Source organism: Mesoplodon bidens (genome assembly GCF_964165515.1).
Source record: "Mesoplodon bidens genome assembly, chromosome: 15".
NCBI classification, from domain to species: Eukaryota; Metazoa; Chordata; class Mammalia; order Artiodactyla; family Ziphiidae; genus Mesoplodon; species Mesoplodon bidens.
In genome coordinates this window covers 25530289-25551435 of record NC_138171.1, presented here as the reverse complement: position 1 = coordinate 25551435, position 21147 = coordinate 25530289, and the positions used below count along the sequence as shown (strand labels likewise).

General features: G+C 46.6%; 1 protein-coding gene across 2 annotated transcripts; it reads right to left on the bottom strand.

The window, feature by feature from the left end:
- Positions 1 to 1625: 1625 nt before the first annotated feature.
- On the bottom strand, positions 1626 to 15216 carry PXMP4 (peroxisomal membrane protein 4). 2 transcript variants are annotated; one of them, XM_081256976.1, is made up of 4 exons: positions 15001 to 15216; positions 11004 to 11066; positions 7048 to 7246; positions 1626 to 2640 (listed from the first exon to the last, which is right to left on the bottom strand). In XM_081256976.1, the coding sequence occupies exons 1-4, from the start codon at positions 15111 to 15113 to the stop codon at positions 2377 to 2379; spliced, it is 639 nt and encodes a 212-aa protein (XP_081113102.1). In that variant the 5' UTR covers positions 15114 to 15216; the 3' UTR covers positions 1626 to 2376. The 2 variants fall into 2 exon arrangements, with proteins under 2 accessions (XP_081113102.1, XP_081113103.1); XM_081256977.1 differs by lacking the exon at positions 7048 to 7246 and having other exon boundaries at positions 2495 to 2640.
- Positions 15217 to 21147: the final 5931 nt, after the last annotated feature.

Below are 21147 nucleotides of genomic sequence, written 5' to 3'. Positions count from 1 at the left end.
TGGGTGGGGCACTGCAGCATCTGCGACAAAGCCTACTTGCTGATGGCCACCCTTTCCCCTGCCCATAACCTTGGGATCTCATTCAGCCTCCACGGAGTGAACTAGGGAAACTTCAAGATCCCCTCCTCCAGGCTTGCAGTACAACACTGTGCCTGAGAACACGCAGTTAGGATCAGACCAAATCCCACCTTGATGACCTAACAGCTCTGTGACTTAGTTTCTTCCTTTGTCACATGGGCTACTGGTTGGCCCCATATCATTCCCTACCACCTTGTTACTCAAGGTGTAGCTCAGAACAGCAGCAGCAGCAATCATCCAGGAGCCTGTGAGAAATACAGACATCTCAGGCCCCACCCCGACCCCACTGAATCAGAATCTGCATTTTAATAAGGTCAGTGACTCATGTGGATATTTCTACTAGTAATTTTCTTTTTTTTAATTAATTAACTAATTAATTTCTGGCTACGTTGGGTCTTCATTGCTGCACGAGGGCTTTCTCCAGTTGCGGTGCACGGGCTTCTCATGGCGGTGGCTTCTCTTGTTGCGGAGCACGAGGCACGCGGGCTTCAGTAGTTGTGGCGCCCGGTCTCGGTAGCTGTGGCTCACGGGCTCTAGAGCACAGGCTCAGTAGTTGTGGCACACGGGCTTAGCTGCTCTGCTGCATGTGGGATCTTCCCGGACCAGGGCTCGAACCCGTGTCCCCTGCATTGGCAGGCGGATTCTTAACCACTGCGCCACCAGGGAAGCCCGTAATTTTCAAAATATAAAAAGAGATTGAAGTATGCCTATTCAAATTGGGGGTCCATGGACCAAATCTCCTGGAGACCTGTTTGATCTGTCCAGCTTGGTGGTTTTCAAAAATCAGTCTGGCACACGAGTCTCCAGTTCCCCACATCCCTGTCACTCCCAACTGCATAGCACCCAGAACATTATCATTTATACCACTTGCCAGGCCCCTATAGGCATTTGAGTTTGCACCCCTATAACTAGCTAACATTTGCATAGCATAGTTTAGGTTTCTAAATTTAAAGTAAGGCACTAAAAAAAACATGAGCTTTGAAATCACATAGATCTGGGTTCAAACCCTAGTTTGGCTGTCATACTATTAGTTGTATTACCTTGGGCAAGTTACTTCTCTTCTCTGATCCTCAGTTTCCACATCTGTGAAATGGAGATCAAAATACATACCTGCAAGGTCTTTGAATGGGTTAAAAATAATTAGTGCAAAGCACCCAAGAGGAAGTAGGAGCTCACTACATGGATGTAATTAGTAGAAGCAGCTGCTGTAGTTACACAAGTCCAATGTGGACACCAGGTATTACTATGATTATCCTCACTTTACTAGAAACTGAGCCTCTGAGAAGCTAAGAACCTTCCCCAAGGTTACACAGTGGTGGAGTGGGGACTCAAACCCATGTCTTCTAGCTCTATATCTGCACTGTCCACTAGAATTTTCTGCGAGGGTAGAGCATACTATATCTGTGCTATCCAAAACAGTAGCCACTAGCCACATGTGGCTACTAGTAAGCACTTGAAATGCGGCTGGTTGAAATTGAGAAATGCTGTAAGTATAAAACACACACCTGATTTTGATGACTTACTACAAGAAAAAAGAATGTAAAATATCTCATAACTTTTACATTTATTACATGTTAAAATGATAATATTTTAGAAATCCTGGGTTAAAAGATGTGATTAAGGTTAATCTCACCTGCTTCTTCCCCCACCCCTTTTTTTTTTTGGCCACACCCCACAACTTGTGGGATCTTAGTTCCCCAACCAGGGATTGAACCCGTGCCCTCGGCAGTGAAAGCTCGGAGTTCTAACCACTGGAATGTGGCTACTAAACAAATTTCAATCACGTATATGACTCACATCGTGTTTCTATTGGACAGTGGAAACGCTAGAGCTTCTCCAGTAGAACACCTAAGACAAGGAACTGAATATTTTCTAAAAACGCATTTGCAACCCACTGCCCACCAGCCAGGAGCCCTCTGTTCCAGAAGAACAGTCGCAAAACATACCCACCAGAAAGAGACTTCAGTGCCCTCCTCTGAGTGCGATGACCCCTGAGGCCCAGGGTGGGGTGTGACGTCCCCTGGTCTCACAGAGTCCGCAGCACAGCTGTCACCGCGCCCAAGGCTCCCCAGCCTGATCTGGCGGCTCGTTCCACCATTCAAGTACCTAATGGGGTCTGAAAATCAGTGCTTTCATGTCGGCAGATGGAACCCCGGGCTGATAAAAGTTAGAGTCTGAGACCCCGGGTCTTGAAAAGGCCGGATCCCCTGGGATGATTCGCTGATGGAGCCAATCTCGAGCTGAGCCCGCCGATGGTGACCTGGGTGCGGGAGCCTCCATGAGCACCTTGGGGCCAAGTTACTCGGAGGGGCGCCTCTTGCTGTAGATGAGGAAGTCCGAGAGGTCGTGCCATACGTTGCTGTCCTCGTACAGGTAGGTCATGGAGGACTGCAGAGAGGGCTGCAGCGTGGGCCGGTGGTACTCGAAGAGCCACAGCACCAGCCCCCACACTAGCCCGGTGAGCAACGGGAACGGGTCCCACCTGGGCTCAGGGATGTAGCCCTTCCCCACGCCCAGGCGGCACAGGGCAAACAGGAGGCGTGACATCAGGTACATGTTGATCTGAGGGAGCGAATGACAGGGGGGTGGGGGTTACAGGTGGGCCCAGCCACCGGGAACCTTCTGCCACCCTGGGGCGCCACCTGCGCGCCAGGTGACTTGAAATGGTTACGTAGCGGGCATTTAAATGTGACTGTTTATGGCTTTATTATTCTTTTTCATTAAAAAATCTGAAAAATGAATATATTTACACGGCTCGAAACTAAAAGGTAACTCGACAACAAAAAACACAATCCATAAAAGAAAAAAATTAATAAACTGGATTTCATCAAAACTCACAATTTTCCCACTGTGAAAGCCCATGTGAAGAGGTAGAAAAGAAAAGCTAGACTGGGAGAAAATATTTACAAACACGTATCTGACAAAAACTAGTACATGGAATATATTTTTAGAAACTCTCAAAACTCAACAGTGAAGAAAGAAACAATCCAGTTAGAAAATGGGCAAAAGACACCAACAGTTATTTCACTGAAGAGGTTACACAGAAGGAAAACAGGCACATGTAAAAAGGTTCAACTTCACTAGTCATCAGGGACATGCAAATTAAAACCACAGTGAGGGATTCCCTGGAGACGCAGTGGTTGGGAGTCCGCCTGCCGATGCAGGGGACACGGGTTCGTGCCCCAGGCCGGGAAGATCCCACATGCCACGGAGCGGCTAGGCCCGTGAGCCATGGCCGCTGAGCCTGCGCGTCCGGATCCTGTGCTCCGCCACGGGAGGGGCCACAACAGTGAGAGGCCCGCGTACCGCAAAAAAAAAAATAAAAAACCCACAGTGAGATAGCACCGTACACCTATCAAAATGTCTAAAATGTGAAATGTAATAAACCACATGCCAGCTAGGATGTGAAGAAACTGGATCACGCATATATTCCTGTTAGGAATGTAAAACAGTACAATCACTCTGGAAATGCTTCAGCAGTTTCTTATGAAACTAAGTATGTATGTACCATATGACCCAGCAATTGCACTCCTGGGTATTTACCCCAGAAGTGAAAACTTACGTTCACCAAAAACACGTACAAAAATGTTCTGAGTAGCTGCATGCCTAATAGCCAAAGACTGGAAATGACCCAGGTGTCCTTCAACAGGTATATCCATAACATGGAACACCACTCAGCAATGAAAAGGAATGAACAGCTAATACATACAATAACTTGGATGAATTGCCAGGAAATGATGCTGAGTGAAAAAAGCCAATCCTCAAAGGTTACATATTACAATGACTCCATTTATATAACATCTTTTTTTTTTTTTTTTTTTTTTTTTTGCGGTACGCGGGCCTCTCACTGTTGTGGCCTCTCCCATTGCGGAGCACAGGCTCCAGACACGCAGGCTCAGCGGCCATGGCTCATGGGCCCAGCCGCTCCGCGGCATGTGGGATCTTCCCGGACCAGGGCACGAACCTGTATCCCCTGCATCGGTAGGCGGAATCTCAACCACTGCGCCACCAGGGAAGCCCTATATAACATCTTTTTAAATTGAAGTATAGTTGATTTACAATGTTGTGTTTGTTTCAGGTGTACAGCAAAGTGATTCAGCTATACACACACACATATACATATATATGTATATATGTTCTTTTTCAGATTCTTTTCCATTAAAGGTCATTACAAGATATTGAATATAGTTCCCTGTGCTATACAGTAGGTCTTTGTTGTTTATCTGTTTTATACACAGTAGTGTGTATCTGTTAATCCCAAACTCCTAATTTATGCCTCCCCCACCCCTTCCCCTTTGGCAACCATAAGTTTGTTTTCTGTCTCTGAGTCTGTTTCTGTTTTGTAAATACATTCATTTGTATCATTTTTTTAGATTCCAAATATAAGTGACATCATATGGTATTTGCCTTTCTCTGTCTGACTTATTTCACTTAGTATGATACCCTCTAGGTCTATCCATTTTGCTGCAAATGGCATTATTTCGTTCTTTTTTACGGCTGAGTAATATTCCATTGTATATATATATATACCACATCTTCTTTATCCATTCATCTGTCGACAGACATCAGGTTGCTTCCATGTCTTACAAATAGTGCTGCTATGAACACTGGGGTGAATGTATCTTTTCTAATTAGAGTTTTCGTCTTTTCCAGATATATACCCGGGAGTGGGATTGCTGGATCATATGGTAACTCTATTTTTAGTTTTTTAAGGAAACTCCATACTGTTCTCCATAGTGGCTGCACCAATTTACATTCCCACCAACAGTGTAGGAAGGTTCCCTCTTCTCCACACCCTCTCCAGCATCTGTTATTTGTAGCCTTTTTGATGATGGCCATTCTGACTGGTGTGAAGTGATACCTCACTATAGTTTTGATTTGCATTTCTCTAATAATTAGTGAGCTTGAGCATCTTTTCATGTGCCTGTTGGCCATCTGTATGTCTTCTTTGGAGAAATGTCTATCATATAACATTTTTGAAATGACAACATTTTTGAAATGACAACATTTTTGAAATGGAGGTCAGAGCAGCTGTTGCCAGGGGTCAGGGAAAGGAGAGGAGAGGGAAGGAGATGGGTGTGTCCAGGATTCCTAGACTTTGGAAGTTCACAGACAAGTGAAATTTCTATCAAAAAAACAAAATTGGGGAAACTTTCCCAAAATACAAAATGCTCATATCCTTAGATTCCACAATTCCATGTCTAGGAACTTACAGAGAGACTAACATAAGTACAGGAAGATGTCTGAACAAAGATGTAGACTGCAGTGTGTGTGTGTGATGGTCAAAGGCTAAAGAGCCCCTAAATGTCCATCCAGAGGAGACTGTGAAATCAAGGCTGGTCCATCCCATCAGCAGAGGGCTCTACTGATGTTATAAAGGATAAGGGACTGACAAGAGAGGCCTCCAAGATACACTGTTACATGAAAAAAAACGTAGTATGATCTCATTGGTGGAAAACTCCTACTATGTACACTGACACAAGCACAGACAAGTTCTGAAAGGCTATACAATACACAGTTAAAGTGACTGTCTATATGTATATGTATAACTGACTCACTTTGCTGTGCAGCAGAAACCAACATTGCAAATCAACTATACTCCAATAAAAATTAATTTTAAAAAAGTGGCTATCTCTGGACAGTGGCTGGACAGTTCGTGGGGGACAGGAACTTCTTTTTTTGTGTGTGTGGTACGCGGGCCCCCCACTGTTGTGGCCTCTCCCGTTGTGGAGCACAGGCTCCAGACACACAGGTTCAGCGGCCACGGCTCACGGGCCCAGCCGCTCCACGGCATGTGGGATCTTCCTGGACCGGGGCACGAACCCATGTCCCCTGCATCGGCAGGCGGACTCCCAACCACTGAGCCACCAGGGAAGCCCCAGGAACTTCTTTCCAGCTTTTCTAATTTTATCATGATGTATCCTAAGCACCCAGAAGTGTGCCAGGCACATAGGGGGTGCTTAGTTTGCATTATTTAAAATGTGAAAATAAAGTATTACTTTTATTTATTTATTTATTTATTTATTTAAGAAAATCACCTTTTATTGAAAGATTTTGTGCTCTTTTTAAAAAATTTATTTATTCATTCATTTATTTAATTTTTGGCTGCATTGGGTCTTCGTTGCTGCACGCAGGCTTTCTCTAGTTGCAGTGAGCGGGGGCTACTCTTTGTTGCGGGGCTCAGGCTTCTCATTGTGGTGGCTTCTCTTGTTGCAGAGCACAGGCTCTAGGCGCGCGGGCTTCAGTAGTTGTGGCTCGCGGGCTCTAGAGCGCAAGCTCAGTAGTTGTGGCGCACGGGCTTAGTAGCTCCGTGGCATGTGGGATCCTCCCAGACCAGGGCTCGAACCCGTGTCCCCTGCACTGGCAGGCGGATTCTTAACCACTGCGCCACCAGGGAAGCCCCCACTTTTACAATTTAAGAATATTTAAGAAATTTGAGGGAGGCAAATTGGAAAGACTGCCAACTTTCATAATGCCCAAGAAGGATGCTAAAACAGGAGTAGCAGCAACGATTAGCATTTAGTTTCATCACCTCATTAAAAAACAGAACTTTAACCCAGAAAAAAGGGCAAGTTACAGAATAAGAGACAATTCTTTGAATGTAGGAAGTTTTGTTTTATGAAAACCTTACTCCAGGGTCATGGTTTTTTCTCACGTCACTGCAGAGTGGTGTTTTGTGTTTTTGTTTTGTTTTGTTTTGTTTTTTTAAATCTTTGCCCCAGAGAGCTGCACACACATTGATTTTGGGAATCATGGAATTCCAAGGGACCTGGTTAACAGAGCAGGAAACTGAGGGGGAAGTGACCTTCCCAAGGTCACACAGGGACTGGTGAACCACAGACCCTCGGACATGGAAGGGAACCAAGAGCTTGTCTTCTTTGACTCCCATCCCCAACTCTATACCTGAATCCTGTCCCACGCTTCACCTCCACCCCTTTCCCCAACCCACATCCAGGAGAGGGCCTTTACCTGGCTGTTGATGTTATTGTTGTTTCCAAACACCAGGACGCCCCCAAGGAAGGCAGCCACAAATGAGTGCACCTGGTAGGTCTCGCCCTGGAGGTGGGACTGCAGGGCGCAGAGTCCCTTGTAAGTGAACACAAAGCTGGCCAGGTTCCGGGAGTGAGTGTACGTGGCCTGCAGGATAGCCCACAGCTTCTCCCGGAGGCTGCACAAACACAGGGAGTCACCGTCAGTGCAGGCCCAGCCGCCCCCAGGGCATTCACCCACCTGGCACGCAAAACTGACCCAGGCAAGGAGCTCATGGGCTGATGCTCATTCAACCCCGGGCCTCTATGCTCCATGTTCTTGGGGCTGCTCCCTCACTGGATTCCAGCCTTGACTCCACGCCACCTCCTCCGAAAGGTCTTCCCTGACCACTCTACATAAAAGAACGCCCATCGTATTCTGTTCCCTTACCCAACTTTTCTTTTCTTTCATAGCTCTTATCACCACCTGACATTTATATACTTGCTTATTATCTCCCCCCACTCCCACCCCATCCCAGTGGAAGCTACAAGAGAGTGATGTCTACATCTGGCTTGTTCATCCTCAGCCCCCAGTACAAGGCCTGGCACATAGTAGGTGCTCAATAAGTATTTTTTTGGGGAGTGAAGATGTGAAGAAATGAATGAGCGAGTGAGTATGTACTATGTGCTGGATCTGGGGATACAAGTCTGAGAAAAAAGAGATCTGCTTGCTGCCCTCATGAGGTTTATGATCTAATGGGAGAGGGAATTATGAAATGAATAATCACAACACAAAGGTCAAACTTTGACCTTGACAAGACATGATCCTGGGGTGTGAAGAATGAGGAGTCAGTGAGGTCAGGAAGGGAGAGGAATTGCACCTCAGGCGGTGGATCAGCACATGCAAAGGTCCCGAGGAGGGACAGAGAATGGGGAGTAAAGGAACAGAGAGAAACCATTAAGGCCTGAGCAGAAAATGTGTGGGGCAAAGGCTGTGGGGGAGGGGCAGGGCCGTGCTAAGTTTTTTCTTTATCCTGAGAGAAGCGAACATTTAAGTAGGACAGATTATTTGATTTATCTTTAAAAAACCACTAGGGGGCAGTGAGGAGAACCAGGGAGAGGAGCAGTGTATTCTGGGAGATCAGTTCAGGGCCGGCAAACGCAAGGGCCCTGAAGGCTGGAGAAGGACCTTGAAGTGTGTCTTCTGGGACCTGTGGAAGTCTGCCAGGTGAGTGGGGAGAGCCAGGAGTCAGCTGGTTCTCACCCCATAGGAACATGGGCCCAGCGCTGACGGTTCTAAGGCAAGCTGGATTTCCCACTTGTCAAGTGTTGGCACTAATCCTTCCTTCAAAATGTTTCTAGAATCTGAACACCTCTCACCTCCACTGCCACCATCAAGGTCTGGGCCACCACAGTTACTCAACTGGATTATTGCCACAGCCTCCTACTTTACACCTACTTCTACCCTTGACCCCTAGCAGCAAACCCTTCACTCTCTCACTATTAAAAGATAAGTCAAATAGTGGCATGTCCCTATACAAATTCTTACAACAATTTCCTGTTTCACTTAAAGGAAAAGCCAAACTCCTCTCTATGACCTAAAGCTGGACAGGATGGGCCTAGGTTACCCCTGTGACCTTCCTTTCTTTGTTTTCTCCCCTGCAATCCCTCTGCTGCAGCCTCCTCAAACTCACCAGGCATGATCCCACCTCAGGACCCTTGCACTGGCTGTTCCCTTGGCCTGAAACATTCTTTCCCTTGATACCCACTTGGCCAACTCTTCCATCTCCTTCAAGTCTTTACTCGAATGTCACTTTCTCACTGAGGCCTTCCCTAGCCCATACAATTTTCTAACATACCATATACTTTCCTTATTATGTTTATTTTCTGCTACTCCTTGCTAGAATGCAAGCTTTACAAGGGAAGTGATCATTCTCTGTTTTTTTTCACTGCTGTATCCCCAGCACCTAAAAACAGTGTCTGGGGGCTTCCCTGGTGGCACAGTCGTTGAGAATCTGCCTGCCAATGCAGGGGACATGGGTTCCAGCCCTGGTCCGGGAAGATCCCACATGCTGCGGAGCAACTAAGCCCGTGAGCCACAACTACCAGAACTGCGCTCTAGAGACCGCGAGCCACAACTACTGAGCCAGCATGCCAAAACTACTGAAGCCTGGGCGCCCTAGAGCCCGCGCTCCGCCACAAGAGAAGCCACCGCAATGAGAAGCCTGTGCACCACAACGAAGAGTAGCCCCTGCTTGCCGCAGCTAGAGAAAGCCCATGCGCAGCAACGAAGATCCAGTGCAGCCAAAAATAAATAAATAAAAATAAATTAACTTATTTAAAAAAATAATAATAATCTTTGAGTGTCTGGCACATGCTCAATAAATATTTAATGAATGAATGAATGAGTTCAATTTAAAAAAATGATTCGGAGGGCAAAAACTAAAACAAAAATAAATTTAAAAAAGGAAAAATACAGGGCTTCCCTGGTGACGCAGTGGTTAAGAATCCGCCTGCCAATGCAGGGGACACAGGTTCGAGCCCTGGTCCAGGAAGATCCCACATGCTGCGGAGCAACTAAGCCCGTGCGCCACAACTATTAAGCCTGTGCTCTAGAGCCCACGAGCCACAGCTACTGAGCCCACGCACTGCATCTACTGAAGCCTGCCCACGCTAGAGCCCGTACCCTGCAACAAGAAAAGCCACTGCGATGAGAAGACCGCATGCTGCAACGAAGAGTACTCCCACTCGCTGCAACTAGAGAAAGCCTGTGTGCAGCAACGAAGACCCAACACAGCCAAAAATTATAAATAAAAATAAATAAATAAATAAATAAAAAGGAAAAATACATAAAGAAAAGATCTTACACAGACTTCCCTGGTGGTCCAGTGGTTAAGACTCCATGCTTCCACTGCAGGGGACGCAGGTTTGATCCCTGGTGGGGGAACTAAAATCCCGCATGCTGTGCAGCACGGCCAAAAAAAAAAAAAGAAAAAATCTTGCAAGCTGGATTTGAGTATCTGAGTAGTAGGGTGTCCACGTGTGATTCTTTTTTTTTTTTTTTTTTTTTGGTTGTGCCAGGTCTTAGCTGTGGCAGGCGGGCTCCTTAGTTGCAGCATGTGTGCTCCTCAGTTGCAGTTCACGGGCTCCTTAGTTGTGGCCTGTGGGCTCCTTAGTTGCAGCTCACTGGCTCCTTAGTTGCGGCATGTGTGCTCCTTAGTTGCAGCCTGCAGCCTCCTTAGTTGTGGCATGCAAACTCTTAGTTGCGGCATGCACGTGGGATCTAGTTCCCTGACCAGAGACTGAACCTGCGTCCCCTGCATTGGAAGGCAGATTCTTAACCAGTGAGCCACCAGGGAAGTCCCCCATGTATGATTCTTATAAGCTCCAGATGAGGCTACATACATTAAAAACTAGACCACAAAGTGATTTCTGAGAAGTTTCTTGAGGGAAGTTATGGGAGATCAGAGGAAGGCCAGGAAGTCTGAACAAGGGCAAGAGGTAGGTCATGAACAGTTTTCCTGAAAAAGTGATCCTCAGAGAACTGGTATGGGTGGCTAGGAAGGAAATAAAGGTGGGGTGGAAGAAGAAAGGCATTCCTGGTGGGGGGTACTGCATGAGAAACGTAAGGAGGTAGAACCACATGTGGCACATGAATGAATGGCAGTGAGTCTTGGTGCCAAGGGCACCCCAGGGTGGGCGTGGGGGAGTAGGGGGGATGTCCCTGAGGTCAGGCTGCAGAGGGCCTTGAAGGCCACACCTGGAAGCTGGGCTTCTCTGGAGGACAGCAAGGAGTCAGGGGAATTTTCGAGATGGGATAATAGAATCAGACTTGTGCTTTAGGAGGTGGTGGTGCAGACAGGTTAGACCCGGCTAGGAAGCTACTGCAACAGTCCTGGCACTGAGGGGTGACCACATTCTCTCCCAGTTTGAAGGGTGTGCAGAGGGGATGGGTACCTGCCACTCCGGAAGAGAAAGGTCATGACCAGTGCGTGAGGGGCCCGGATTTTGGCTCCATAGCTGTAGAAACAAAAGCAAACAGTTACTACAGCACCACTGAATCACAGTTTCTTTCTGACTCCCTGTGCCCCCTCCCCATCCCTAATGCTGACATCATTTGGGGAGGGAAAATAATGCTGGTTTTCAAGTTAGATCTGGGTTCAAAGTGGATAGTACAGGGACTTCCCTGGCAGTCCAGTGGTTAAGACTCCACACTTCCAATGCAGGCAGTGAGGGTTCGATCCCTGGTGGGGGGACTAAGATCCCGCATGCCACGCAGTGTGGCCAAAAAAAAAAAAAAACCAAACCAAAGTGGGTAGTACAAAGGAAATAATATTTGGTGCCAAAGCCCTGCCCTGTTTTGCTGTATACACTTGGATAAATCATTTAACATCTCTGAGCCTCCCTTCTCCCATCAGTTAAAAGTATTCTCCATTTCAGAGTTGCTTCTGGCAGTTAAGGACATAGCGCATGTAAAAGTTCCTAATTCAACCAATATTAGTGTCTCTGCCTTTCTTTTTCTTCTTTATTGGACTTCCCCTCGCCCCACCAAGTTCTCCTGCTGTCTGGCCCCAATCTTACCAGGCTACAAGGTCTAAAAATCTTTGGCAGCCTCCTTGAGACAACTGTCACGAGCCCCTGATTGTTGTCATATGAGTATCTGTGAGGCTTGCTTGAAAGAGCAGAAGACTGGGAGCAAACATGTGTCCATCCACAGGGGACTACTGGGAAAACAAATAATGGACCCAGCAGTCAGTGGAATGAATACCACACAGCTGTACAAGAACGAGGTGGTTCTATATGTGCTCTATGCTTGGTTAGAGCAAGGTAACCTTCTAAAAAGTTCTAACTTTTTATGCCTTTTGTGAATATGCTACCTAATTTTCAAAAAATAAGTCAAATAAAAAATGTGATCAAGTGACGGCAGTGTTACTGTAGTGGTGGCCACACTGAATGGCTTATTTTCTCACTGCCTAGCTGTGGGCAGGGCCCTCATCCTGGCCCTAGCAAGCTCCCTGCCCCACCTCCTCCAAAGTCATGACTCTTTCCCCTGAATAAAGAGACCCTTGGCCTCCTCCAGCTGGTCAGGGCTAAAAGGGTCCTTCCTTATACCACAGACACAAGCAGAACAATGCCCCCAACTCCCTACATCTGCTTGGCCCCCTACCCAAACTCCTCAAACTCAGGTGGGAGCCACTTACTACCGCTCACAGGATCACTCTGCATCTTGAAAAATGGGATGCCCTGGATTAAAAAGGATTTAAAGGATATGCAGGTACAGTGTGATATCCTGGAAGATCCTGGTCTAGACAAACTTGCTATAGAGGACATTTGGGGGACAACTGGAACAATTGGTCTATCAACTGGACAGCAGTCAATATTATAGGATTATGATTAATTTATTAAATGTAATCATGATGCTTTAGCCATATAGGAAAATGCTCTTATTTTCAGAGATGCACATTGATATATTTAGGAGTGGAGCATCAAAATGAGTTACATTTCACACAGTTCATACGTCACAGTTCTCAGTCATCCAAGTCGGCCTCCCTGAATGGATGGCCTCTCTTGACAAACAGCACATTCTTTTCCACCTCCAGGCCTTTGTTCAAACCATTGCCTCTGCCTGAGATGCCCTTATCACCCCCAGCAAATTCCAACTCAGCCTTCAAAATGGCACCATCACCTCCTCTGTAAAGCATTCCTGATCATCTGGTATTGCCATGGTAATTTAATCATCAGTCTCCCCACTTTGACTACAGGTCCTTACAGATGGGCCTGGGCCCACTGATGTTATCTCAGGGCCCACCCCACCCTGGTCACACCAAAGCATGACTGATATGATCTGGCCAGACCCAGGGGGAACCACCGTCTCCCTGACTCTGGGTGCCCAGGGAAGCCAAGAGCCTGGCATTGAGATCAGGTATCCTTGGGTTTGAATCCTGGCTCCGACCCTGACTAAGTGACTTGGCCATGAGCAATGAATCTTCCTCTCTGAGCCACAGTCTTCTCATCCAGAAAATGGGGACAATGGCAATTCCTACCTTGCACATTCATTCATTCAGTAAATATTTGAGAGCCTATTATGTACCAGGTACTAGGACTATAGCAAGGAACAAAATAGATTAAACTTTCTGTCCCCATTGTTGCAGCAAAAATAGAAACTAGACTTTTCTGATAGACAAGGAAAATAAAGTAACAATGAACAGCCTGGGGAAACAGCATAAACAGGCCTGAGAGAGTTAATCAATCCTAGTTTTATTTTAACTGTTACTAATCTGTAGTGTCTGTAACTAGATTTGTCCTTCACAAAGCTAACCTCTAACATTCTCTGACACTATGTGAATTACATCCTGTACCTATCACTCCCTTACTCTGTGTGAATTACACCCTGCCCCAACACTCTCTGATCCCGTGTGAATTACATTATCCACCTGGTATTTACACTCCCTGCACTCCCTTGTAGCAAATCAACCCTTGTAACCTCTGCATTTCAGAAAGAAGGTCGCAGGCCTACAACCCAGAGGCCAACAGAACCAATTACCAAACAGACCCAATTACCAGGCTGCCTGAGGCCAGCTGTAACTGGAAATAACGCAAGAAGAAGATAATGCAAGACCTTAATTACTTTGAGCCTTATCACCTACCAGACCACCAGTCCCGGCTATATAACCTTGCCCTATTCCCCAGAGATGGGGGGCACAGTTCTTGAGGTGCTAGCCGGCTGTGTTTCCCCTTTGCCTGGCAAAGAATAAAGCTTCTTCTTTTCCTCCAAATCTCTGTCTCTGTTTCTGTTTGGCATTGGTGCACAGAGAGCCAAGATTTTTGGCATCACCATGAAACTCACTTTCCAGTGAGAAAGACAGTAGAAAAACAGGATACATAAGTGAACTACTTAGTGTCAGATGGTGGTAAGTATTATGGAGAAAAATTCAGTAGGGAAGGAGGTGGGAAGTTCAGGGATGGCTTCACTGAGGAGGTGACAATCAGAGGCCTGAACCAGGTGAAGGAGTGAGCCAGTCAGACATCCATGTGAATAGAACAACAATTACAGCAGCCAACAGTTATATACATACCAGGCACTGTGCTAAGCATTTCACACATACTGACTCAAGCCTCTGACAGTATAAGTACTATTATCAGCCCCATTTTATAGAAATTGAGGCTTAGAGAGGCTAAAAGACTTGCTCAAGATCACGCAGGTAAGGGGCACCAGGATTCAAACCAAGGTGGTCACATCCACACAGCCATGCCATGCTGCCACTAAAATGCCAACTTCAAGAGCATGCAGATCTTCCGTTTGTTCTCTGATGCGTCCCCAGATCTGGCACAGTAGGCTCTCAATAAATGAGAGCTGTTATGCATGAAGTTTAAAGGAAGCTGAGCTCCCGTCCTGGCACCAGCCAGGGGAAATGACCCCAAGACCTCTTCTGCAGGTCTTCATTTGCTCAGCAAATATTTGCAGCTTCATTTACATCACGACTGAGGCTTATCAGGAGTCCCCTGTGCCAGAAGGGACTTACAAAAGAGAATTGAGAAGCGGGATGAAAGCCCACGCGCAGCTTAATGGAGTGAGCACAGAGAGGCAGGGCCGCCGGCTGGCTAGAGGCCACAGTCCAGCTCCCCATTAGACCCAAGGGCACACAGCGGCGGGAGAGAGGAAACTGGGCCCAAATGAAGGGAGGCAGGGGCTGCATGGGAGGCAGTCAAGGCAAGAGGTCCAGGTTGCAAAGCACGGAAGACCCAGAAACAGCGTAGTGGGAGCCCCGGCTCAGAAGGCGCTCGGAACCCAAAATCCAGCTCCCACTGCACCGATACTGGACACCGAGAGACCTAGGGACACACTAGGGCTGCTCAGGGGCGCACAGCGCGGCGGCGCCGGCCCCGGAACCCGCTTCTCCGACCCCATCTGATCGATCCCTCAGACCCTGCCCCGCCCCACCGCCCGACTTACACAGCCCCGTTCCGGAAGCCCTTAAGCATGGACAACGCTGCGTGGTAGCGGCGCTTGCGCAACAGTGCGTTGATCGCAAGGAGCAGAGTCCGCAGCTGCGGCGGGGCGGCCATAGTGCGGGCGGCGCGCGGGGTGGCGGGCACCGAGCAGGACGCCCGCCCTGACAGCTCCGGGTTCCTCCTGCACAACCCTCAGCGCCGGACAGTGCCGGGCATCGCAGCCTCGTCTTTGCGCCTATAAGATGCGTCTGCTGTCACTCATACAAGGAGAGCCAATCACAGGACTCACTCATCTCACCAGGGGAATGGGACGCAAACACACTCCCGAATAGCAGTCTGATTGGAAGAGAGGGAGAGCTTGTAATCAGTCACAGTGGGCTCCGCCCGATTCGACCTAAAGAAGGTTAGAAACATGCTCCTGGATTTGTCCAATCAGAAAGCACGTTTCTCTCGGGCTTGGAGAGAGGTGTGTCACCTGTGAGCTTGGAAGGAAGTTTCCTGAAAGAAGAGCCACCCTCCCTAGAGTTGGGAGGGTGGCACTGCGGGGAGCCAGGCCTTATCTTTACACATGACAGTTCTGACTGGTTAACATTGATCATAGCGATCTTCTCAGCCCATAAATGACTTGGCACCCTTTGGGTTTCCATTTATTCTTAAAAACCAAACTCCTTCCCACGGCCCGCCAAGAGAAGACTCCGTATGATCTGGCCCCTGCTTCCCTCTCTAACCTCACTCCCCCACTCTCCCCTCCTCCCGTCACTTGCCTCCTAGGTCACTCCTCTCCAGCAAAACTAGCCTCCTTGCTGTTCCTCGAGCGTGACGCTCCTGCCTCAGCGCCTTTGCATTTCTATTTCCCTGCCTAGTATGCGTCACCCCCAAGTTCTTCCCATAGCTGGCTCCTTCTCAACGTTCAGGTTTCAGCTGAAATGCCACCTCCTCAGAGAGGTCTTCCCAGATACCCCATCTAAAGTAGCACTGCCCACTCTGACTCATTACCCTCTTTTATTTTCTTCATAGAACTTTATACTCTTTGAAATTATTTATTTGCTACATGTTCATTGTCCACTGCCCCTACCAGACGGTAAATTCCATGAGGGCAGAAACCTTGTCTGTCTTGTTTTCTGCTGTAACTCCAGTACTTAGCACATGGCAGGTGCCCAACATAGGCTTGTTGAGCAATATAGTTCTGGATTATCTCCCAGAACACTGAGGGGTGACATTTATGTATGATGTCACTGTGTGGAGTTGGTACTGGATCACAGTTACACACTGAGTGGTGGCTGTGATTTGTGAGGGTGTCCCCTGGTACATGGGCCATCTGGTATTTATCTGTGACATTATTGCCTGGGTCATTGTCAGAGGATGTGGTCAGAGGTCAGTAAGGAGGAATTATGCTGGGCCTATTTTATCATTACAACTGGATTTTCTTTTTGGGGGCGTAATGGTGGACTAATTTATTCAGTTAATCTTCCCTCTGAAAATAGCAACATTAGGTAAAATATAAGAATATCCTCTGAAAAACACTGAAATGCTTAAAAGCCTGGGGAATGCTCAGGCCAATTATTAGGTGAAAGCTGGTAACCAGATATTTGACAAGAAGATTGGAATATTGGAGCACCAAAGCTACTTATGACATGAGGGCTTTTGCTAATATTGAACCTGTGGGTTCCAGTTCATCAACCACATAGGGCAAGAGGGACAGAAGTGAAAGTCCAGGGCCTGTCCAAGGTGGGGAGTCTAATAGAAGAATCTCCTCACATTAGGCTGAGACCCCAAGGGTCTCACCCTTGAGTTTAATGTGATATGAAGCTGCACACTCCACACCACGAGCCCCAAGGGAGTTCAGAAAAGGTTGCCTTGATACTGAGCAGAACAGTTGAAGGAAAAGGAAAGGGGAATATTTTAAAGCCCTTTCTTAGGGAGTTGTGACCATTGATGAGTCCTTTTGTGCCCCAGGGAGTAGAGCCCAGTAGCCCAAGAATTCTCAAGCCATAAACTGGGAACCTAGTTTGAAGTAACTGGATTGCCCCTAGTTATCATTGGAAGTGACTGGAAGTGCCCCTAAACCTTTGACAAAAGCAAATGCAAAGTCTCTCTGAAGAGGGCACATGTATCAATATCTTTGCCTTCAGGGAACCACCACAAATAATTTTTCAAGGTGAAACCAGCACACGGTCAGAGATAACTAACTAGGAACCCAAGAAGGGTTCCTTCATGAAGAAAAAATAGATACAACAGATGGGAGGAACAGATAAACACAGACTTCAGGTACTGTAACTCACAGCCACAGGTTTTAAAAAATTGTGCATACAAGATTTAAAGTTAGGGCTTCCCTGGTGGTGCAGTGGTTGAGAGTCCGCCTGCCGATGCAGGGAACACGGGTTCGTGCCCCGGTCCGGGAAGATCCCACATGCCGCGGAGCGGCTGGGCCCTTGAGCCATGGCCGCTGAGCCTTTGCGTCTGGAGCCTGTGCTCTGCAACGGGAGAGGCCACAACAGTGAGAGGCCCGCGTACCGCAAAAAAAAAAAAAAAAAAAGATTTAAAGTTAGAAAATAGCTACAGAAAACAGAAAATTATTTTTTTAAAACATGGAAAATTTGAAAAGGAACCAAACAGAGCTTCTAGAGACATCACCTGATACAACCATGAAGAATCAAGCAGCAATCCCTGATACATGGCCCAGCATTAGGAAAGGGTGTTTGGAAACTATTTGGTTCAGCAAGTACTTCCTGAGTGCACTCTTTTGCTAAGCCCTTTCTCATAGATATTAAGAAATTTCTGCCCTAAGGGAACCCGGGGTAAAGAGTCACCATATGGGAACACTTACCATTGCCTGGTGCCCCCCGGCTTTTTTTTAATACTTTTTTGGCTGCACCTCACGTCATGTGGGATCTTAGTTCCCTGACCAGGGATTGAACCCGCACCCCTGGCATTGGAAGCGTGGAGTCTTAACAACTGGACCGCCAGGAAAGTCCCCTGGTGACCCTTTTTAATGGTACACAACTGAGTTCCTCAGGGTTTGGCCTATTTCTTCACCTTTGCCCAGTGAAATTGAATTTATTTATTTAATGAGCGCCTACAGATTATTCATTGTATGTCAGGAGTTGTTTCCTAAGCGCTTTATTAACCTTTCATTCTCATAGCAACTGTATGAGGTAAGTACTATAATTATGCCCACTTAACTGATGGGAACTAAGGCAGAGAAACAAAGTAACTTGCTTAAGATGATTTTGCTAATAAGGGATGGATCCCAGATTAGAATTCAGCCCCCTTGCTCCAGAATCTTTGATCTTATCCACTGTATTCGTTTGCTAGGGCCCCTATAACAAAAATACCATGAACTGGGTGGCTTAAACGACAGACATTTATTTTCTCACAATTCTGGAGGCTAGAAGTCCAAGATCGAGGTGTCTGTAGGTTTGGTTTCTTTTGAGGCGTCTCTCCTTGGCTTGCAGATGGCTGCCTTCTCACTGTGTACTCACATGGTCAACCCTCAGTCTCTGTGTACATCCAAATCCCCTCTTCTTTTAAGAACACCCGTCATATTGGATTAAGGCCCACCTATGTGCCCTCACTTAACCTTAATTACCTCTTTAAAGGCCCTATCTCCAAACCCAGTCTGAGTAGTAGGGATTAAGATATCAACATATGAATGGTGGGGGGCACAATTCATCCCATAACAACCACCACACTTTTCTGCCTCCTACCTAAACCAATGAACCTAACAAGATGTCAGGGTCCAGCGTTGCTTTGTGTGTCCTTAGTTTCTTCCCCTTAAGGCTGGGAGTCTAGCTGAAGCTGCTCATAATTTCTCCTCTCACCATGGAGAAGTTAACTTTTCTGGGGTGGATGGTGCACTCACTGTGAATGGGAACACTGGGCGTTTCCCAGACTTTCCCTCTTCCCTGCTTGGCTCCACCCCTGGAATTGTCACATTACTTACCGCAGGAGTCTCTAAACTATGATTGGATTCGGTTCAGTGCCAAGGTGCTGGTCCTAAGGGAATGTGACATAGGACTGATAGATTTTGGTGGAGGAAGAGATGGAGGTGAGTGGAAAGTTTGGAGCAGGGGGCAGCCTGACTGGAGAGCCTGCTGGAGGTAGGGTCTATATCCCTGAAAGCTCATTCAGTTGTTCCATCCGTCAAGTAGTCAGTCAACAAGCATTTCCCAGGTTGCCTCTGTGCCAAGCTCTGATGGTTGCCTCCATCCAACCAGAATGGATGAAGCACTTCCGCTTAGAGGGCTCCCTATTGAGGGGGTAGAGAAAAGGGGAACTTCCAATGGCTGAAGAGTATCACATGATAGGGGTAGGGGTGGGAGAACAGCATTTTAGTAAGAGAGAACAGCATGTGCAAAGGCCTGAAGAGTGGATAAAAATCAACATGTGTATATGCACCTGGATGTATCAAAATACAGCCCTGCCCTTCCTTGGGCTTACGATGGGGTTACACCTGGATAAACCCATCGATGGCTGAAAATATCATTAAGTCGAAACACCTAACCTAATGAATATCATAGCTAAGCATAGCCTACCTTAAACGTGCTCAGAACACTTATGTTAGTTTACAGTTGGGCAAAATCATCTAACACCAAGCCTATTTTATAATAACGTGTTGGATGTCTCATGTAATCTATTGAATACTGCACTGAAAGTGAAAAGCAGAATAGTTGTCTGGGAGCAGAATAGTTGTAAGTGTATTGGTTGTTCAGCCTTGTGACTGCACGGTTGACTGGGAGCTGTGGCTCGCTGCCGCTGCCCAGCATCATTACAGATCGCTAGCCTGGGAAAAGATCAAAATTCAAAGTTTTTCTACTGAATGCATATCACTGTCAAACCATTGTAAAGTTAAAAAATCATAAGTTGAACCATTGCAGGTGAAGAACTGTCTGTACATGGAAAGCTTCCAAGGTCTGGATTAGTGGAATCTTTTAATCCATCACCCTCAGAATAAAACCCACACCCTCTGATACAGTGTCTAGTCCACAGTAAGGGATGAATAAATACATAATAATAGATAACATATTGAAAGGGAGGGGAATAATGATTAGAGAATTTCTTGGAGGACATTTGATGCAGAACAGCTCGGGTATCCTATGTGAAGACCAGGCCTCTTCACGGTTATATTTCTGCAAGACCAGTCATGTACTATGTAAAGTAAAAGCAGTAACCAATGTCAAAAAAAAAGGATCATAAATTATTTTCTCTTTCTACTCAAGAAACTTTAATCAAAGCCCACATCTCTATACTTAATGTAAATATATCTGGATGTCAGCCCTTTAGTGGTTACAAAGTTTTCACAAGTAACCTAAAGTAATTCTAAAAGACACATCATTTTGACTCATACTTATATTTGTGAGAGTATTACAGCCAGAGAAATACATGATACTTTAGCCCTTAAAAAAAATTTTAAAACCCACACCCTCACAGCAGCCTTGTCTATCTCTCCAACCTCATCCTCCTGTACCCATACATTGCTTATTATCCTCAGTTGCCCCTTTACAGTCCTTGGCTTCCTTTCATTTTGGCCTCAGAGCCTTTGCACTTGCCCAAGATAATAAAGCTAATAAATTCTGCCTTTTTGTTCCCTTTTGTCCATCTGATTCCATCTCATTTTTCAGGTCTGCCTCCTCAGAGAAGCCTTCCCTGACCTGCCTAAAGTAGCTTCCCCTCCTCCCAGAAAAAAATACTTAAAGTCATAGAACATGTCTCCTTTTTTTTCTTGCTTATAGCCCATCTCACTTGCTGGACTATGACTCCATGAAGGCAAGGATTTTTGTCTTTTCATTCATGGTTGCATCCCTAGCATCTAGAACAGTGTCTAGCCTACAATAGGTCCTCAGTACCTATTTTTAAGTTAATTAAATGAATGTGAATGTATTAATATATTACTTGAATAATTTTAAAAACATAAGAAAGTTATACTGAGAAACTTTTGCCGAGAAGACATGAGAATCTGTGGCCATTGGATCAATGGGGACGTTAAAAGAAGACAGGGAGGAGGGAACCCTAACCTTACTCTTGCCAGAGAGGCAATGGGAAGGGGGGCTCAAAGTGGGCCCTGGGTCTCAAAGGTTCTCAGGAAAAGAGGTGGGACGTGGAGTCTGGGAGATGGGTTGGGTTCTCTGTGGGGGACATTTGCTCAGAG